We start from the raw sequence: 22485 nt of genomic DNA, 5'->3' as shown, positions 1-22485 counted from the left end.
AGAGAAAATATTGAAAACAGCTAGGGAAAAGAAATAAATAACATACAAGGGAACCCCAATAAGGTTATTGGCAGATTTTTCAGCTGAAACTCTGCAGGCCAGAAGGGAGTGGCATGGCATACTTAACGTGATAAAAGGAAAAAACCTCCAACCAAGATTACTTTACCCAGCAAGGCTCTCATTCAGATTTGAAGGAGAAATCAAAAGCTTCACAGATAAGCAAAAGCTAAGAGAATTCAGCAACACTGAACCAGCTTTAGAACAAATACTAAAGGAACTTCTCTAGGCAGAAAAGAAAAGGCCACAATAGGAAACAAAAATACCACAAATGACAAGGCCCACCAGTAAAGGTATATATACAGCAAAGATATGAAATCATCCATGCAAAATTATGCCACCAAAATCAGAAACTGTGAGAAGAGGAGAGTACAAATGCAGGACCCTCGAGATGCACTTGCAATTAAGAGACCAACAGGAGTTCCTGTCGTGGCACAGTGGTTAACGAATCCGACTAAGAACCATTCGGTTGTGGGTCCGATCCCTGCCCTTGCTCAGTGGGTTAACGATCCAGCATTGCTGTGAGCTGTGGTGTAGGTTGCAGACGCAGCTGGGATCCTGCATTGCTGTGGCTCTGGTGCAGGCCAGCAGCTACAGCTCCAATTAGACCCCTAGCCTGGGAACCTCCATATGCCACGGGAGTGGCCCAAGAAATGGCAAAAAGACAAAAAAAAAAAAAAAAAAAAAAAAAAGAGACCAACAACTTAAAACAATCTCATACATATATAGAGTCAGGGCCACTGCAAACCAAAAATCTACAACTGCTACACAAACAAGAAAAATCAACTCAAATACAACAGTAAAGACAGTCATCAAACCACAAAAGGAGAGAATAAGAGAAGAAGGGAAGAAAAAAGAGCAACAAAAACAAATACAAAGCAACTAATAAAATGGCAATGAGAACATACATATCAATAATTACCTTACTACTAAACACCCCAACCAAAACACATAGACTGGCTGAATGGATACAAAAACAAGACCCATATATATGCTGTCTTCAAGAGACCCACTTCACTTCTATGGACACATACAAATTGAAAGTGAGAGGATGGAAGAAAATATTCCATGCAAACAGGAATCAAAAGAAAGCTGGAGTAGCAATACTCATATCAGACAAAATAGGCTTCAAAATGAAGAATATTTTAAGAGACAAGGAAGGTCACTACATAATGATCAAAGGATAAATCCAAGAAGAAAATATAACAATTTAAAATATCTACACACCTAATCTAGGTTCACCGCAATACATAAGGCAACTGCTAACAACCTTAAAAGGACAAATTGACAATAACACAATCATAGTGGGGGACTTTAACACCCCAGTTACAGCAATGGACACATCATCCAGACAAAAAAAATCAATAAGGAAACACAGGCCCTGAATGAAGCATTAGACCAGATGGACTTAATAGATATTTATAGGACTTAATAGATATTTACAGGCCCTGAATGAAGCCTTAGACCAGATGGACTTAATAGATATTTATAGGACTTAATAGATATTTACAGGCCCTGAATGAAGCCTTAGACCAGATGGACTTAATAGATATTTATAGGACTTAATAGATATTTACAGGCCCTGAATGAAGCCTTAGACCAGATGGACTTAATAGATATTTATAGCAACAGCATACACATTCTTCTCAAGTGCACATGGAACATTCTCTAAGATTGATAACATCCTGGACTACAAATCAAACCCCGGTAACTTTAAGAAAATTGAAATCATTATCAAGCATCTTTTCCAACCACAATGCTATATGACTGGAAATCAACAACAAGAAAAAAAAAACTGCAAAAAACACAAACACGTGGAGACTAAACAACATGCTACTAAACAACCAATGGATCACTGACGAAATCAAAGAGGAAATTAAAAAATACCTAGAAGCAAATGACAACAAAGATACGACACTCTAAAATCTATAGGATGCAGCAAAAGCAGTTCTAAGAGGAAAGTTTATAGCAGTACAAGCCTACCTCAAGAAACAAGAAAAAGTTCAAATAAACAAGCTAATTTTACATCTAAAGCACCTAGAGAAGAACAGACAAGACATAAAGTCAGCAGAAGGAAAGAAAGCATAAAGATCAGAGCAGAAATCAATGAAATAGAAACTAAGAAAACCATAGAAAAGATCAATGAAACGAAAAGCTGGTTCTTTGAAAAGATCAACAAAATTGATAAACCCTTAGCCAGACTTAGCAAGAAAAAGAGAGGACTCAAATCAATAAAATTAGAAATGAAAAAGGAGAAGTAACAACGAATGTCACAGAAACACAAAGGATCATAAGAGACTACTATATGCAACTATACACCAATAAAACAGAAAACCCAGAAGAAATTGACAAATTCTTAGAAAAGTACAATTTTCCAAGACTAAACCAAGATGAAATAGAAAAGATAAACGGGAGTTCCCGTCGTGGCACAGTGGTTAACGAATCCGACTAGGAACCATGAGGTTGCAGGTTCGATCCCTGCCCTTGCTCAGTGGGTCAAGGTTCTGGTGTTGCCGTGAGCTGTGGTGTAGGTCACAAACGTGGCTTGGATCCTACGTTGCTGTGGCTCTGGCGTAGGCTGGCAGCTACAGCTCCGATTCGACCCCTAGCCCGGGAACCTCCATATGCTGCAGGAGCGGCCCAAGAAATGGCAAAAAGACAAAAAGACAAAAAAAAAAAAAGAAAAGATGAACGGACCAATCACAAGTACTGAAATTGAAACTGTGATTTTAAAACTTCCAATAAACAAAAGTCCAGGATCCGATGGCTTCAAAGATTAATTCTATCAAACATTTAAAGAAGAGCTAACACCTATCCTTATGAAAGTATTCCAAAAAATTGCAGAGGAAGGGACACTCCCAAACTCATTCTATGAGGCCACCATCACCCTGATACCAAAACCAGACAAAGATACCACAAAAAAAGAAAACTACAGGCCAATATCACTGATGAACATAGATGCAAAAGTCCTCAACAAACTACTAGCAAACTGAATCCAACAATACATTAAAAAGATTGTACATCATGATCAAGTGGGATTTATTCCAGGGATGCAAGGATTCTTCAATATCTGCAAATCAATCAGTGTGATACACCACATTAACAAACTGAAGAATAAAAACCACATGATCCTCTCAATAGACACAGAAAAAGCCTTTGACAAAATCCAACATCCATTTCTGATAAAAACCCTTCAGAAAGTGGGCATAAGGGGAACATACCTCAACATAATAAAGGCCATATATGACAAACCCACAGTCAACATCATTCTTAATGGTGAAAATCTGAAAGAATTCCCGCTGAGATCAGGAACAAGACAAGGGTGTCCACTCTTGCCACTACTATACAACATAGTTTTGGAAGTCCTAGCCACAGCAATCAGAGAAGAAAAAGAAATAAAAGGAATCCAAATTGGAAAGGAAGAAGTAAAACTATCGCTATTGGCAGATGACATGATACTATACCTAGAGAATCCCAAAGACTCTACCAGAAAACTGCTAGAGCTCATCAATGAATTTGGCAATGTTGCAGGATACAAAATTAATACACAGAAATCAACTGCATTTCTATATACTAACAATGAAAGATCAGAAAGAGAAATTAGGGAAGCAATCCCGTTTACCATTGCATCCAAAAGAATAAATACCTAGGAGTAAACCTACCTAAAGGGACAAAAGATCTGTACTCTGAAAACTATTTGACACTGATGAACGAAATCAAATTTGACACAAATAGATGGAAAGACATAACATTCTCTTGGATTGCAAGAGTCAATATTATCAAAATGACTATACTACCAAGGCAATCTACGGATTCAATGCAAACCCTACCAAATAACCAAGTACATTTTTCACAGAACTTGAACAAAATATTTTAAAGTTTGCTTGGAAGCACAAAAGACCCAGAAGAGCCAAAGACATCCTGAGAAAGCAAAATGGAGCTGGAGGAATCAGGTTCCATGACTTCAGACTATACTACAAAGCTACAGTCATCAAAACCATATGGTACTGGCACAAAGACAGAAATATAGATCAGTGGAACAGGATAGAAAGCACAGAATTAAACCCACACACCTATAGTCAACTAATCTATGACAAAGGAGGCAAGAATATACAATGGAGAAAAGACAGCTCCTTCAATAAGTGGTTCTGGGAAAACCGGACAGACACATGTAAAAAAATGAAATTAGAACACTCCCTAACACCACACACAAAAATAAACTCAAAATGGATTCAAGACCTAGATATAAGACCAGATACTATAAAACTCTTAGAGGAAAACATAGGCCAAACATTTTCTGACATAAACCATAGCAACATCTTCTCAGATCTACCTCTTAGAGTAATGACAGTAAAAAAAAAAATAAAATAAACAAATGGGACCTAATTAAACTTAAAAGTTTCAGCACAGCAAAGGAAACCCTAAACAAAACAAAAACACAACACACAGAATGGGAGAAAATATTTGCAAATGAAGCGACTGACAAGGGATTAATCTCCAAAATTTATAAACAACTTCTGCAGCTCAATACCAAAAAAACAAACAACCCCATCAAAAAATGGGCAGAAGATCTAAACAGACAATTCTCCAAAGAAGACACACAGATGGCCTAAAAACACATGAAAAGATGTTCAACATCAATAATTATCAGAGAAATGCAAATCAAACCACTATGAGGTACCACCTTACACCAGCCAAAATGGCCATCATCAAAAAGTCTACAAAGAATAAGTACTGCAGAGGGTGTGGAGAAAAGGGAGCCCTATTACACTGTTGGTAGGAATGTAAATTGGTGTAACCACTGTGGAAAATAGTATGGAGATTTCTCAGAAAACTAAAAATAGAATTACCATTTGATCCAGTAATCCTACTCCTGCAATCTATCCAGAGAAAACCATGACTTGAAAAGACACATGTACTCCAGTGTTCACTGCAGTACTATACACAATAGGAAAGACATGGAAACAACCTAAATGTCCATCGACAGAGGAGTGGATCAAGAAGATGTGGTACATATACACAATGGAATATTACTCATCCATTAAAAGGAACGAAATACCGGCATTTTTAGCAACATGGATGGACCTAGAAATTATCATGCTAAGTGAAGTCAGTCAGTCAATGGGACACCAATATCAAATGCTATCACTTACATGTGGAATCTGAATAAAAGGACACAACGAACTTCTTTGCAGAACAGATGCTGACTCACAGACTTTGAAAAACTTATGGTTTCCAAAGGAGACAGGTTGGGGGATGGGGGGATGCGCTGCAGGTGTGGGATGGAAATGCTATAAAATTGGGTTGTACGATCCTTGCACAACTATAAATGTAATACATTCATTGAGCAATATTATATATATAATATTATGTAATATCAAGAAAAAAGAAACTAAGAGCAAAAACAGATCATTTCCTGATAAATTCACAGATTTAGTATAACAGTGAGGTGGTGATGGTGTGTTGAAATGTATAGATTAAAGACCCAACATAATCACCATGAGGATAGGATGCAGGTTTGATCCCTGGCCTCCATCAGTGGGTTAAGGATCTGGCATTGCTGCAAGACCTGAAAATATAGCTCGGATCTGGTGTTGCTGTAGCTGTGGTGTAGGTCTCAGCTGCAGTTCCGATTTGACCCTCACCCTGGGAATTTCCATATGCCACAGGTACGGCTGTAAAAAAAAAAAAAAAAAAAAAAAAAAAGGAAAAACAAAGAAATGAATAGACTAGATGCTCAAAATGCAAAAGTATACTTGAATATCTCCATATCTGAACCAAACTTGATAACAAGCTCCATATTTCCATTCCTGGAAGGGTTCGGCGGGGGCGAGAAGGGGGGAGGAATGTGTTATTACAAGAGTATTCAGTCAACACACCACAGGTATAAAATGTACTAACTGAAGGTATTCAGTTTCATTAGTCATTAGAGATATGCAAATTAAAACCACAAAGTGATACCACTATCCACCACAAAGCATGATACCAAAGGTTGAAGAGCAGCAACTAGAATGCTCACTCCCTAATAAGAGCGTAAACGGGAATAGCTACTTTGGAAACTGCTTAATATGAGTGATGGGTGATAGAGCTCCCAAGAAATGATTGATAAGTATCCAGGAATTTTGTGAGCCAGCTGATTTCACATGGGTAGCTTGAAATTGGGCAGAGTTGGGGTATTTACACCACAGGAACTGGCTTCCGTTAAAAATCAGCATCTACCCTAGGGCCAGTTGTTAAAAATTTACCATAGGCCTTACCATATGGTCACTAGGCCATAGCTCCACATAGACATACCCTATGACTTGGCAAATCCATTTCTAGGTACACACTTCACTTTAGAAATGTATACAGAAACTGACCAAAAGCCTTATACAAGAATGTTCATAGCAGCGCTAACTATAATGGCTGGAAACCCAAATGTCACAAATAGAATTGATGAATTCATGTTCATTCAATGGAATACCACTCAGTGATAAGAACGAAATAACTGCAACAGGCAATAATCCAGATGAATCTCACAAAATGATGGAACAAAAGGAGTCCAAACAAGGTACATTCTATGTGATTCCTCTCATATAAAAGTAAAAAAAGACCAAATTAATCTCTGATGATAAATCAGGGAGGTGGTTACATGGTGGGGAGGAGAGCAGCAATGACTGGACTAGACAAAGGGGGTTTGTGAGGTGCTGGTTTGACCTCTTCCATCTAAGTGCTGCTTATACAACTATTTATTTTGTGAAAATTCATCAATAAAAAATTTCATTTTAAAAATTAGTTACCTCCATAATTGAACAACCAAACGCAACAAAAATGTACTTCAAATTAAGCCTTATACCTTATACATAAATTAACTAAAAATGGAAATAGACCTAAATGAAAAACATGAAACTTTAGAAAAAGCAAATCTTCATGACCTGGAGTTTAGACAGAGTCCTTAGGCATGGCACCAAAAACACAATCCAAAAAAAAAAGAGAGAAGAAAAAGAAAAACTATATAAATTACATCTCATCAAAGTTAAATACTTTCACTCTGCAAAACACTGTTATAATGAAAAGACAAGCCACAAACTGAGAGAAGATACTTGCCAATCACATACCTGAAAATGAACTTGTATATGGGATATATATCTTGGTTTTGATAAATATTCTTTAGCTATATAGGATGTTATTAATATGGAAGGTTGAATATTTTTACAACTTTTTGTGAATCTATATTTCAAAACAATAAAGATTAATTAAAAAACGATATTGGTAGTTTTACCTATCAGACTGCCTATTTTTCCACATCTTTGGTATTCTAAGTGTATTTTAATACAATGCTAATCGGGGTGTACCTGATAAACCTTTTCTAGAGGGCAGTTTATCTATACCAATGGAAATAAACATTTGACCAAGGAATTACATTTCTGGAATTTCTCCTAAGAAAGTAATCAGAAATAGATACAAAAATCTGCATACAATGATTTAATTTCTCGTAGTTATTTATAGTAGTGAAAAACGAGAAAAAACTTAAATATTGGAAATGAATTAGGACTAGTTTGTATATTTTGATATACCCAGAATAAGAATACAATGTAGCCATAAAAAAATTAAGCCATATAAGAATATTTATTGACATGGGAAAATGTTAACAATATACTTCTATATGAAATATGTAGGATACAAAACAGTATATACAGTTTAATACCATTTTTATGGAAAGAAAAATAGCCATATATACAAAAGCATGCATAGGAAAAAAATAGAAGATGTACATACCAAATGTTAATAATGGTTATCTCTAGATAGTGAAATTACAAGTGACTATACAATTTTCCCAATAAATGTTAACCTGCCTTCCAAACAGTACCTGCTTCATGCTATTCTTTTTTTGTTGTGATTAGTTTGATATAATTCTCTTCAAATAGGCTCTGTTTCATGATAGATACCTCCGAATTATACTGTTATTCCCACTTAAAAAGTAGATGCTACTTGCTCTTACATACGGCAAATAGAGATTATTTTTAACTAATACAATATACTATAAAATATGCCTCAGCATAGATCTGGGTATAGAAAATTATTATTTGGAGAATTTGAAAACCCTCTAATTGAGAGAAACATTAAATAGACAAAAAAGATACTATAATTAGTTAGGGGTCCATAGTGTAGAATCCGAATGTGAAATTAACTCAGATTCCATAACTGGACACTTTTGGATCTCCCCTTCTTATTAGCTGACTTTGAACTAAGGAGACTAGGTTTTTTAGTCTGGAAAATGGGGTTAAAAAAAGGAAGAAGCAAAAATAGGATTTTTTTTTTTTAATAAGGGCAAATGGGATCATAGGTATAAAGATTTTCTACAAAGACCTAAATGTTAGATAAAACATCAAGAAAGGAATTGAAATTTAGTGTTGCAGAAAAATTAACTCACATTTATTTTTCTGTGGCACCAAATTCTTACTGTTTTACATCTTATTTCACAGGTCCAGACACATCAAAATTGTGAAATTATTTTAATGTTAATAAACTTTCACTTTTTAAATTATCTTAACAGTTAATACATAAAACATACTTAATTTTTTCATGGGCTTTGGGGTTTTTTAAATAGGTTACAACAACTAAACACACTTACAATAGGGGTTCCCGCTGTGGTGCAACAGGATCAGTGGCATCTCTGCAGCATGCCAGGATGCAGGCTCGATCCCCCAGCCGGCACCATGGGTTAAAAGGATCTGGCAGTTGTCGCAGCTGCAGCGTGAGTACAACTGCAACTCAGATCTGATCCCTGGCCTGGGAACTCCATATGCTGCGGGGCAGCCAAAAAAGAAAAAAAAAACAAAAAAAAAAAAACAAACAAAAAAACAGAACAGAACAAATATAATTTATATTGTGTTTCTCAGAATCCATCTTAGTGTAAAACTGTTTACTAGATTCTTATTAAAAATATCAAGTCAGGATGTTAGATCTCTTAAAGGTAAAACATCAGAGGACAGCAAAGAAATCTGTGTCCACTTTATGTTTTCCATGCTCCAGCACCATCCCAAATTACTTCTTTATTTCTGTTCCCTCTCTTTGGAAGGGAATCTCAGGCAAAGCTGTGACCAATAATTTTTAACAACTGTTTGCAATCATGTCTGAAAGGGAACAGTTAATGGCATTGTTACAGCTCATAGATAGATAAATTTATTTTCTGGATGTTTAGAGGTAAATTGCACAACTTGTAGATGAAAGAAGAAACTTTTATAAAACACTGATGAAAAGGAAGATTTGATAAGAATGGGAGAAAAAAGAGAGATTTTCTGTTTTTCCAATCAAAGGTTTGTTCCTTCTCTCCGCACACTGTGGTGTTGAAAGACAGCTGGAGTGTGGATGGGAAACAGGCACCACAATTACATAACTAGAGGGCATACTCCTGCCCTGCACCAGTGCTGTTCTGCCACCTCTAGCCCATTCTATAAGCCTCCCATTAACCATAGCATAGCTTCTAGGGGAGTTCTAATTTGTCCATGAAGATCACAAGAAAGGTACTTCCAGGTTCTTAAAAGAAACCAGAGTATCACACTATACATTTCAGGGGTGGGAGGTGACTACTGGCACACCATTATTTATTGCTTAACATTACAAGAATTAAACAAAAAAAGTATAGAGACTAGAAAATCACTTTTTGAAATTTCACTATCACCAATTTGCGACAGAAATTGAGGCATTAACACCTATGCTAACAAATATGTTAGATGAATCATCACTTCAGCACATAACTACAGATGGATACTCCTGGATTTTCACTTAATCCACTACTCCATGGTGAACACTATAAATAGTGAAAGGTGACATACTTATGAAATAAAATCACAAGAAGAAACTCTCTCAGATCAGTCTTCAATGAGCCCCAATTCCAATAAGCCATAAAGAGCAGTAAAAGGTAATATTCAGTTAACTAAATGAGAATCCTGATGACGAGAAATCAGGTATTCATATTCCTCTAGAGATACTTCTTCCCCCTAACAAAGGCACTTGACATGTACTGAAATGGACAGTTAATTCAGGTACTGCCCTGGGCAACTGCTACCTTCCTAAAATTACACAAAGTGATTAAGTTCAAGTTAATTCTTCTGAATCAGCCTGAAACACACATGAATAGATCAAAAGTTCTCTATTTTTGGCAGATGATACAACCAAAGAAGAGACAATGTTGGTGTCCACAATGAATTGGCTGACAACAGTCTATGATTCTCTCTGCACAATAGATTCCTTGATGACTGTGGATTTGTATATAATTATAGGCAATTAAACCTTTCATATAGTTTCAGATATTAATGTTCACTCCTCTTCTTGTCTTTCCTTACTTTTTTGTTCTTTCCCAAAGCCTTAGATGATTCCTCCTGAAAAAGACATAAATCAATGTAGTATCTCTCTATATTTATATGAAGGTACTGGCTTAGGAATCATAAATCTAGTCATATGGAATATACGTAACAGTGAAAGTATAATTACTCGTAAATGTATCATCTTTCCTTTTTACAGGGCTCTTTTACTTACAGTCTATTCTAATATTTCTCCCCAAATCAAGGATAACCTAGGAAAACAATCATTTTTCTAACAGATTCATATTTGAATAATTTCAGTATTATTTAATTTCTTGTTCACTTCCCAAAGTAAGGCAGCAAAGTCTAAATAAAATACATATGAGCATTGAAATACAAGACTAAAAAAAAAAAAAAAAAGCCCTCAAACTGTAAAGGAAGAAGGCATCTAAAGGCATGTCAGGGACAATGGGATATGCTTTGACATTAACAGAAAATGTCAGAATTTTATGGATGTTTAAAGACCATCTCGTTCACTGTAGCATTAGCTACAACTTTTATAGGCCTCGATTTTAGGGAGTGCAAACTAATTATGGTCCTTAAGGTTTTTATAAAACTCTATGAATCTACAAAACTAAGGTATGAAGAGATGAAGTGATCTGTTGAGGGCACACAACTGGTCAATCACACTGTTTTGACTAAAACCTAAGTCTCCACTTTCCTAATCCAAATGTTTTTTTAATGCACCTCACTCGTTCTGAGTCATTCTTTAATTTTTTTTCTTTTAACTGTTTTTTTTTTTTTTTAATTTAACAGGCAATGTCAAGAAACTCTCTGGATATAATCATTAACCACTTACTGGTGAACTTGTGTAGTTCTTCTCCACTAGTATGTTTCTGGCACAGTTGTTTATATGTTTGAAGCGATCTGGTCCTAGCAGAATCCCTCCATACCAGCGTGATACCACCACCATGACATTTTTCACATTCAGAATCTGTTATTTTCAGAAGCATAATTATAATATGCATGCAAATAGGTACAAATGTTAAGTTTTAAAGGAAAATTTAAAAACCCATATATAAAACTGCACATAAAATTTCCCTGTGACTTTTTTTTTTTTTTTTTTGTCTTTTTGCCTTTTCTAGGGCCACTTCCCGCGGCATATGGAGGTTCCGCGGCTAGGGGTCTAATTGGAGCTGTAGCCGCACTAACCTATGCCAGAGCCACAGCAACACGGGATCCAAACCATGTCTGCAACCTACACCACAGCTCACGGCAATGCCAGATCCTTACTTAACCCACTGAGCAAGGCCAGGGATTGAACCTGCAACCTATGGTTCCTAGTCGGATTCATTAACCACTGCGCCACGATGGGAACTCCCTACCTGTGACTTTAATGGCAGGACTGTGAGTGAGCAGTGAGATGAATAACAATTCAGGGGACAGAATGCTAGAATGAGAAGGGAATTTGGAAAACAAACACTGTGTTCCGCAGTGTCCTTGGATTCCAAAATCGAGGGCCACTGGGCAGAGTGAAGGGGAGATCATGCAGGTGGGGTTCTAGTCCTTGGTGACATCAACCAGAATAGCTTAGCTTAGGCAGCTTTTTACTCCTAGGCCAAAAAGCACACAAAACCTGGTTCTGAAAAATTGCTAAAGAGAACTGGAGCTGCATGAGTAATTGCTGGTGCCTACCAGAAAGGCCTTCCTCAGTTTGACATTTGTCAAATGCTGCCCTTAACATGAAGCCCACCAGTCCACAGGCCTGACCCTCACAGAGTTCCCATTGAGGGAAGGGTCTGGTTAGAAAACAAACCTTCACATAAACAACACAAGAAACTATAGCAACTACCTTAGGAAAAAAAAAATCCATTCTTAAAATTAATGAACAATCAATGATCACCAGACAGATGAAGAAAATCCAGCAGCATGAAAGAGAAAGGATAAGATAAACAAACTAAAGTGGACCAGGAAAAATTTAAGGGAGAAAACATCTAAAAAAAGAATTCTAATTAGTATACTCAAAAATTTTAGAAGATACTGCATCCATAAATGCACTACAGCACACTATGTAAAGGGGAAAGTAGAGAATAAGAACTCTTGAAAATTAAATATATGATTGCTAAATTTTTTTTTAATTCTATAGAAATTTTGGAAAACAGTCAAGAAAATGTCTCAGAACATAAGGCAATGAGATGGACAAGTTAATAAAAAAGCACTCTGGATCCATCCAGAAATCCAATATCCAACGAACGAGAGTTTTACAAAGACAGAACGGAGAAAATAGAGAGGAGAGAATTGTCATGAGACAAAAAGGGTAAGTTTTTCCAGAGCTGAAGATAATCTTCTATTGTCTATAACAGAAAGAGCTTGAAAGCATAGCACTTGTTATTAACCTTCAGCTTTCTGCCCCATATCCAGTGCTTAAAATTATCTCTTAATCAATGTTTAAAAATTAACTACTACTAAAACCAAATATATCTCATGTTTCATATACTCTAACTGATTTACTTATTCCTAAATGGAGCTCTGTTTTGTTGAGAAATTTTATGGCTCACAAAACAATGTTAATAGGATTTAACTCACACTTACCTCCATGAGATGGAGAAGACGCCCACCTGCTGCTGTTTCCCCATCATCCTCACAGTCCTGTAAGAAGGTCTGTTTATCCTCACAATATATTCTAGAAATACATACAACAGTGTTACACTTTGAAACCTTGAAATACTGTAATAAAAGTTACTCCTGCATACTTGTTTGTCATCAATGTACTTCCAAAATCAGCATATCTGTTTTAAAAAATCCTTCTTGACGTACCCATTAGCTATATTTTCATTGATGATTTACTATCCCTTATGCTTCACTTTTTATATTTGGTTAAGCTGAGAATCAATGGTACCTCCTTTAAAACAGAAATGCTACAATTATGGGAATGTGAGTTTACATATCTGACACTTCCCCTGCTTCAATAATCTTGAAGCTGAGACTGTATAGAGTAGTCACTGAAAAACACCTAGTGAGAATAAACTGTATATAAGCATTATGGCTTATAAACTGTATATAAACACAACAGGCATTATGAAATCATATTAAAGAAATAAGTGGTGTACTCTTGTCATCAAAGAGCCCAAACTCTAGTGAAGGAGACAAAAAGTATATCAAAAAGATGGAGGAGTTCCCACTGTGGCACTGGATTAAGAATCTGACTGCAGCTGCTTGGGTCACTGCAGATGTGTGGGTTCAATCTCTGCCCCAGGAACTTCCATATGCTATGGGTACGGCCATAAAAATAAAAAAATGAAAAATAAGTGGAGGTGATAAAACCAACATTAAATTAATATTTTATCTTATTCTAGCCACCAAGTATTTATCCATCTTCCCCATCCTAAGAATTAAAAGATTTATTTTTCTCTATAATTTCCCCATAGATAGTTATCAATATCAGAAATAAATCATATTTTATCCATTTAAATTATCTAGAAAGTTAGCATTCGGAATAATGCTATAGGGCAACTAAGCTTGGCAAAAAGTGTGAGCTATAAAAAAAAAAAAAAAAAACAGTGCCAGTTAAGGTTTGCCATCTAGTGGCTTTCTTAGGCTCCTACAAATGGTACCATTTAGGATTAGGCAATGTAGCAAAGATACCTTTCCGGCTAGGAGTATAAAAAGGCAAATAATAGCTTATCTATACACCTAAAATCAATTATATTAATTTTGTTACAGCAATCATATTCATTCATTCAGCTTTCCATCCACCAATCCATCTATCCAATTCATTCACTAAGTAAATATTTATTTCCCACCAACTATGACCAAGCTCTATTATTATTTAGAGTTGGCCTCATTTGAGGAAAAGAAAGTTAGTACTTATTAAACAAAATTTTATAGGGCAAATTTAAGGCAAAAAGAGTCAGGGGTTGATTTTATGGAACAAATGAAGAAATTTGACTACATAAATCAGTACTGTTAGGTTTTAAAAAAAGGAAATACCATGGACATTTTCACTAACCCTTTCCTCACATTCCAGGAAGATAATGATGCAGCATCCGATAGCTGTACCAGGAGCCTGAAGAATGCCCCATAACTCCAGAGCAGGAACACAGCCCCAGAACCAGGAAGTTACCTTACAACGACCCTAAGCATTCAAAATACACAACACAAAGTCCATGTACCAGATGAAGGTTACTTATTTAACTCCCAATGGAGTCTTTCAAGCCTCCACTCTGTGCCTTCTCTGTATTATCTGACACATAGTTCTGACAAATTAAGCTCCTTCATTCCTAAGTATCAATAAGAGGGTTGATACCTATAAGAGGGTAAGTTGGAGGGGCTGCTACATGCAGTCATGCTGACATTTGTGAGAAGTGACAGCTAATCACCCACTAATATACAAACACACTTAAGAACTTAAAAAAAAAAACAAAAAATATGTGGCCTGAAATAAAGTATTTAGCACATTATTTAACTTTTTGGTAACTTAAGCTCAATATCATATACAGCAACTGCTGAAGGTGCAGCCACACAGCCATGCAAGAATAAAATAGAGATAAATGGAATCAGATTCTCAAATTCAACTCTACTGCATAATGACTATGTGATCTCGAAATAGTTAACCTTTTTACTTGCTAAAATAATTAGAATTAACTTTTGTAAAGTACTCGGCACAAAGTAGGCACTGAACCATGTGGGATGATAAATGGTACCCACTACTATTTTTATAGTACATTCTAATCACTGAGAGCAAGACAGTTTAATCCTTCATTTTTATATTTATGAGCCTAACTCACTAAGAAAACACCAAAAATTTTGTGTAGTCATAACTCTAGTGAGTAGGAAATTATCAAACAAATAGTTTTTGTAAATAAGTTTTGGCACCTAAAGGGATGTGACTTAGTAATATTAAAAACTCTGTCCAAAGTAATGAAATTTTTTTGAGATTTTTGAGCTTGAGATAGTCTAGATTTTGCCAATAGTCTCAATCATATTTTAAAATTTGCACCAGGAGTTCCTGTTGTGGCACAGTGGAAACGAATTCAACTAGTAACCATGAGGATGCGGGTTTAATCCCTGGCCTCGCTCAGTGGGTTAAGAATCTGGCGTTGCTGTGAGCTGTGGTGTAGGTCACAGACACAGCTTGGATCCTGTGTGGCCGTGGCTGTGGCATAGGCCAGCGGCTACAGCTCCGATTCGACCCCTATCCTAGGAACCTCCATAAGCCACATTTTCCTAAAAAGTGAACAAACAAACAAAAAATTTGCACCAAATTCCTATGCCTATATTCTGATGTATTTTAGTCATAAATTATGTTCTTTTCGTCTGTACTAATTTGCATATTTAAAAATATATACCCTTCATCTCTTTATTAGCAAAACCCTCATACTCAAAACTAAAAGACCTGGAGTGAAAGAAGCATTCTTTTTTTGGCCACACCCACGGCATGTAGAAGTTCCTTGGCCAAGGATCGAACCTGTTGCCACAGCAGCAACCTGAGCCACTGCAGTGACAACATCAGATCCTTAACCTGCTATACTACAGGGGAACTCCTGAAAGAAGCACTCTTAATTCACTGCTAATGGGAGCATAAATTGGGTTAAAAGAAAAACTTTAGCAATATGTATCAGGAGTTTTAAAAATGTTCACACTTTTTGATAATTCTACTTCTAGGAACCTATTCTTTTTTTCCTTTTTAATTATACTTTTGTTTCATTTCAAAAAATAATCTGAAACATCCTGAACCTACCCTGAGGAAATAATCCAAAAAGTATACAAAAGATTTTCATGGGACCATTCTTTATAAATGAAAAATATGAAAAACTAAAACAAAAAGGCAGCAGTTAAATAGACTGTGGTATAGAGTTTCAAACAATATTACATACAGCCATTAAAATAGTTTATAAACAATTATAACAACATGGAAAATGCTTTTATTACATTAAGAAAAAATCCAGGTACTAGAATCAAGCATTGAAAACGTAAACTGCATAGAAAAAACAGAAAAAATATTTCACAATATCAGTTACATTTAGTGGCATAAAACAGTTGACTTTTCCTCTGATTTGTTTTTTTTTTCTGTAGTTTCCAAATAGTCTACATAGGATTACTACTATTACAGTTGAAAAAAACACATAATAGTTGTTTTTTTAAGTCATGTGTCCGTTTTCCCCATTTTTACAAATTGCACATTCCTAAAATTGCAATGATAACTTACCGGTATGCGTAGATGTTGTGGGTGGCACTAGCTATTTTCTTATTCTCATACAATTTGGCAAGAACCATTTTCACCTTAAAAACAGCAGTAATATAAATAAACTAATGTATACTTTTTATTTGCTTTGTAAATAAATGCTAAAAATCTATAAGCATACTGATATATATACACACAAACATATACTGTTATACTGAAATTAACAACAGTTATTTAAAGAATCTACATTCTGAAAAAGCCATTTCTGAAGTTTTCTAATTTTAGGTGCAGAAACTGGTACTCTCAATTGATATAAAAATGGTACACCTGGTATTTTTAACACCAGTTATCAACAACTATTTGCAAGTAACCATGTCCAAGGTACTTGTATATAGAACTTTTCCCTCCTATAGAGAAATTTAAATGAAAATGTGAGAATTTCTAGAAATGAACTCTGAAAATTTACCAAATTGATATATTCAATGTGATAGGTGCACAGTAGTCCTATGTTCCAAATGTTATAAAATGAAAACTCTCTCTGGAAGTCAAATAAGGTTTATAGAAGAGGTAACATGAGCCAGGGACCAGAAATTGTGCAATTTTGGGAGTTCCCTTTGTGGCTCAGCAGTTAATGAACCAACTAGGATCCATGAGGATGCGGGTTTGATCCCTGGTCTCTCTCAGTGGGTTGGGGATCTGGCATTGCCATGAGCTGTGTGTGGTGTAGGTTCCAGATGCGGCTCAGATTCCAAGTTGCTGTAGCTGTGATGTAGTCCAGTGGCTGTAGCTCTGATTAGACCCCTGGCCTGGGACCTTCCATATGCCACAGGTGCGGCCCTCAAAAAGCAAAAAAAAAAAAAAAGAAATTTGTACAATCTTGTATTTTTTCCAACTCTTAGATTCCTGATCAATAAAATAGACATTGGCCTCCAAGATTTACTTCCTCTCTCACAAATTATGAGAGACTTATTATATAAGTCATCCTATAAGTCTAGATGACTATCAGAAACAGAAAAAGGATTCAGGATGAACAGATTCAGAACAGAATGTCTAAGGAAGACCCTGACAACAAGATTATTAACAATGGCCAAGGACAAAATAGGGTTCCTGAGAGAAAAGCCCAGATGCCTGCAACAGGGGTTAAGGATCCGATGTTGCCATGAGCTGTAGTGTAGGTCTCAGACGCCGCTCAGATATTGCTGTGGTGTAGGCCAGCAGCTGCAGCTCCGATTTGACCCCTAGCCTGTGAACTTCCATATACCAAAAGTTAGGCCTGATAAGACAAAAAAAAAAAAAAAAGGCAGCAGCAAAAAGGAAAGAGAATTCAGGTTGGGAAGACTGGGCTCAAAGAATCTATCCACTGTCTCCTTACCTGGACAACAATGAAACAGACTAGGTTTTACAGAACTCCTGCATGATAGAACAAATAATTTTTTAACAAACTATAAAGCATCACATTTCTATATGCCATCACAATGACTTTTTCTTCTTTGAAAATTCATTAGAAAGTTAAGGTTTAGGGAGTTCTCTGATGGCCTAGCAGGTTGAGGCTCCTGCGTTCTCACCGCCGTGGCTCTGGTTGCTGCTGTGCGGCGTAGGTTCAATCCCTGGCCCAGGAATTCCCAAATACTGCCTGTGTGGCAAAAAAGAAAAAAAAAATACCAAAAAAAAAAAAAAAAAAAAAAAAAAAAAACAAGAGAGAACCTGAAATAAACGTTGCAACTCTCATTTAAAAAAAAAAGAAAGTTAAGGTTTAATCAGAGTCTGGATATAATTTTGAAGGCAGTGATAAACAGAAACCAATATTTCATGATACCCAATAATTTGGGGGTAGAAAATTATCAAATAATTTTTATCTTACATGAAAATTAAACATAATAGTAAAAACAAAGATATTGTTTTTGTTATTGCAAAACCATTTACTTGAATTACTTCGGTAAAACAACATTAGAGGTGCAATGGAAAAGGTAAGGTTACCTGTTTGGGACAAACTACTGGGGCCAAGTGTGCCTGAAAAGTACTTCTTCGGTCTGTAATAGGAACGCCATGATCAATCGGAGGTAATTCTTCTAGTTCTACAAATTGAAAGAATTATATTACTTTTATTTTTTAAATTCTTACATTCAAATACTGAAAAATTGGCCATGGTATACAGTAGGGGGAGTTGGGAAAGAGATACAAATTATACGGCATATCAATTCAAATAACCAGTAATGGATGTCTATTAAAATTAAATTATAATTTAATTTTATATATTGTACATTAAGATAAAACTACTTGACTTGTAAATGACTTTTACCTATTACCAGTGGAAATGGTGGGCCGGGACTCAAATCCTGGACTGTTCATATAGTATAAGTTGATATAGTATCTAATTTTTAAGAGTATACAGGAGTTTCCTGGTGGCCTAGTGGTTTAGGATCCAACACTCACTGCTGTGGCTCAAGTCACTGCCATGGCACAAGTTCAATCCCTAGCCTGGGAACTTCTACGTGTTGCAGCCAAAAAAAAAAAGGATAAAAGGGTCCTGAGAGCAAAAACGCTGACAGCTGCCAATATTTCATAATGTATTTACACATTTTACTGTTAATGGACCCCTGGGTTGGGAAACTTATGACTTTATTTTATATATTATATAGTGCTAATATAATGTCTTCTGCTAATAAAACTGTTCGTACTTCATAGGATTGAACTAAATAAATCAATAATAAACTAAATTTGCTATTCCATTAAGTATCATGATTTCCAGTTATTCTGACTTTAAAGAAGCTTAAGAACCATTCATTTTACAAACAGGATGTGATTTACTATGTCTGGGATTTTCACTCTTTTTCTTTCCCAAAAGAAATCTTATGCCAAATCTGCAAATATGTAAATGAATAAAATGGGAGCTACTTAGACTGAAATGGGGCCATATCCTGGGTCTTCCCAACTCTTTCACTTCCTCTTTGTCCCCTTCCACTAATCCTGAGGCACTATGCAAGAATTTTACATTTTCATTTACAATAACATAGCTTTTCTTAGTGTCAATTTCTCTCACCACTAATTCAAAAGTCTAGATAGTAACAAAAAGTAAAAAACAAAAAAAGAGTAAAATTCTATTTTTTCCCTCACCACTCTGACAGACCCAGCAAACACCAAAATGGCCAAAAGGCAGGAAAAATAAACAAATAACCCAATTCTCTACCAAAAAGTAAGAATTTCCTAAAATGTGAGTTTACTACATTTCTATATCATTCCAAAAACACTTCACAACATTACCATCCTACTTTCCTCAAAAGAAATGAGTAACATTATACCCGTTCGACTTGCACTGATATCAAAATCCAATGCTTTAACTGGATTCTCTGGTTGACATGCTAAAATGACATCATCTTCACATTCAGCATCTTCCTCTTCAGTTTTCTTCTTTACCTCTGGGCCTATGTAGATATGAGCCATTATAAGTGATCACACGGCTGTAAAAAATAACACTTAATGGAGTTCCCGTCATGGCTCAGCGGTTAACGAATCCGACTAGGAACCATGAGGTTTCGGGTTCGATCCCTGGCCTTGCTCAGTGGGTTAAGGATCCAGCATTTCCATGAGGTCACAGATACAGCTCGGATCCTGAGTTGCTGTGGTTCTGGCGTAGGTTGGCAGCTGCAGCTCCGATTAGACCCCTAGCCTGGGAACCTCCACATGCCACAGGCGCAGCCCTAGAAAACACACACACAAAAAAATCATTAGGAGTTCCCGTTGTGGCGCAGTGGTTAACGAATCCGACTAGGAACCATGAGGTTGCGGGTTCGGTCCCTGCCCTTGCTCAGTGGGTTAACAATCTGGCGTTGCCGCCAGCTGTGGTGTAGGTCGCAGACACGGCTCGGATCCCGCGTTGCTGTGGCTCTGGCATGGGCTGGCAGCTACAGCTCCGATTAGACCCCTAGCCTGGGAAACTCCATATGCCGCGGGAACGGCCCAAGAAATATCAAAAAAAAGACAAAAAAAAAATCATTAGTCACGACCTCTAAACACCATTCTTCAATAGGAGGACCCAGGGTTTCTACAAATAGTGGCTGACTCTAGAGTTATTAGCACAAGGAAAACACAAGAAGGGCCTGAAACATCTATGATTCCAGAAAGTAAAGAAATGTTCTCAAAAAGATGGGCACTTATAAAAAGAATAAGGAGCCTACCTGAGAGAGCTCCTAAAGGCCAAACCTTAGACTCACAAAATAATATATATGGGTTCATACTAACATAAATAATCAAATAAATAAACGTGGAAAATACACATCCTGTTCTCACAACAGAATTCCAACTAATAGATGTAAGAAGGAAAGAAGGAAATGAGAATGACCATTAGCAAACACCACATTTTCAAATACTGTTGATAAGCTACACTAATGGATACTAAAATTAATGGGTGAAAGGTTAAGGAGGACCAGTGTATTAGCATAGCCCTAAAGTATCTCCCCCCAAGATACTTATCAACTATAAAGGAAAAGATAGTAACTGTGATAATTTTATATGTCAACTTGGCAAGGCCATGGTAAACAGATATTTGATCAGGAGTTCCCATCAGGGCACAGTGGTTGACGAATCCAACTAGGAACCATGAGGTTGAACCAGTGGGTTAAGGATCCAGAGTTGCCATGGCTGTGGTGTAGGTTGCAGACGAGGCTCGAATCCTGAGTTGCTGTGGCTCTGGTGTAGGCCAGTGGCTACAGCTCCGATTAGACCCCTAGCCTGGGAACCTCCATATGCCGAGGGAGCAGCCCTAGAAAAGGCGAAAAGCCAAAAAAAAAAAAAAAAAAAAAAAAAAAAAAAAACAGATATTTGATCAAACACTATCCTAGATGTTTTTGTAAAGGTATTTCTTGTATGGACTTCACATTTGGGTAAACACATTGCCCTCCATAATGTGAGTGAGACTCATCCAGGCAAGGTCTCAAAAGAAAAAGGACTGACCTCCCAAGAGGAAGAGGGAATTCCGCCAGCCCAGAGCCTTCAGACTTGAGCTGTACATTAATTCTTCCCTAGGTCTCCTGCCTGCCAGCCTACCCAGATTTTAGACTTGCTAACCTCCACAATCTCATGAGCCAATTCCTTAAAATCAATCAATCAATCAATCCATCTCTCCCCACCCCACATTTTATAAATGAATGTACACACACACACACACAAACACACGCACACATAATACATGTGTTACTGGTCTCTCTCTGGAGAACATTAATAGTTACTTTACTATGGAAACATCTGGCAGACACCACCTTAACCAAGGGATCAAGGTAAATACGACCAATATAAAGCATACTGATATCATTAGCTCCTTGATCTAATATACTGTGAAGGAAACAATACCATTTTTGTGGTATTCTTGACCAAATGTCTCCTGTTATTCCAATCATGAGAAAACAATGGACAAACTCGAACTGAGGGACAGTCAACAAAATAGTGTCGGATCATGAAAGGTCATAAAAATCAAAGAAAAACTAGGAAACTACTTACAGACAGACGGGAGTAAGGAGAAATAACAACTAAATGCAACACAGAATCCTGGACAGGATCCTAGAACAGCCCAAAGAACTTTAGTGGAAAAATCAGTGAAATTGGAAAGAGCTCTTTAGTTAATATTACACCAATGTTCACTTTCTGTTCTTGATAATTATTCTACGGTTATGTAAGATGTTACCCGGGGAAGCAGGGAGAGGGATATAAAAGAGCTATTTCTACTATTTTTGCAAATTTTCTTTTTTCTTTTTGCTTTTTAAGAGCCCCACCTGTGGCAAATGGAGGTTCCCAGGCTAAGGACTGAATAGGAGCTGTAGCTGCCAGCCTACACCACAGCTACAGCAATTCCAGATCCGAGCCGAGTCTGCAACCTACACCACAGCTCACGGCAATGCTGGATCCTTAACACATCAGCAAGGCCAGGGATCGAACCCGCAACCTCATGGTTCCCAGTCGGATTCG

General features: G+C 36.6%; 1 protein-coding gene across 4 annotated transcripts in view; it reads right to left on the bottom strand.

The window, feature by feature from the left end:
- Window positions 1-7646: 7646 nt before the first annotated feature.
- The window catches only part of IMPACT (impact RWD domain protein), a 37272-nt gene continuing 22433 nt past the window's right edge, over window positions 7647-22485 (bottom strand). For 2 of the 4 annotated variants that reach the window (XR_014807771.1, XR_014807772.1), the window contains 7 exons: window positions 19827-19949; window positions 18505-18602; window positions 16552-16625; window positions 14353-14478; window positions 12936-13026; window positions 11203-11337; window positions 7647-10421 (listed from right to left, as the gene is read on the bottom strand). Coding sequence is in view for 2 of the 4 variants with exons in the window: in XM_005665327.4 (XP_005665384.1) it covers window positions 10353-10421; window positions 11203-11337; window positions 12936-13026; window positions 16552-16625; window positions 18505-18602; window positions 19827-19949 (590 nt within the window). In the remaining 2 variants the exon portion in view is untranslated. The remainder of the gene's footprint in view (window positions 10422-11202; window positions 11338-12935; window positions 13027-14352; window positions 14479-16551; window positions 16626-18504; window positions 18603-19826; window positions 19950-22485) is intronic. The other 2 variants (XM_005665327.4, XM_013999267.3) reach the window with 1 other exon arrangement.

This window comes from Sus scrofa, chromosome 6 (genome assembly GCF_054392235.1).
Source record: "Sus scrofa isolate SSC_HxYL_T2T_F1_AM1 chromosome 6, Sscrofa_HxYL_maternal_Yorkshire_Landrace_v2.0, whole genome shotgun sequence".
Classification (NCBI taxonomy): Eukaryota; Metazoa; Chordata; class Mammalia; order Artiodactyla; family Suidae; genus Sus; species Sus scrofa.
Note: the sequence above shows the minus strand (reverse complement) of the source record. Positions and strands in the feature narration are given on the sequence as shown.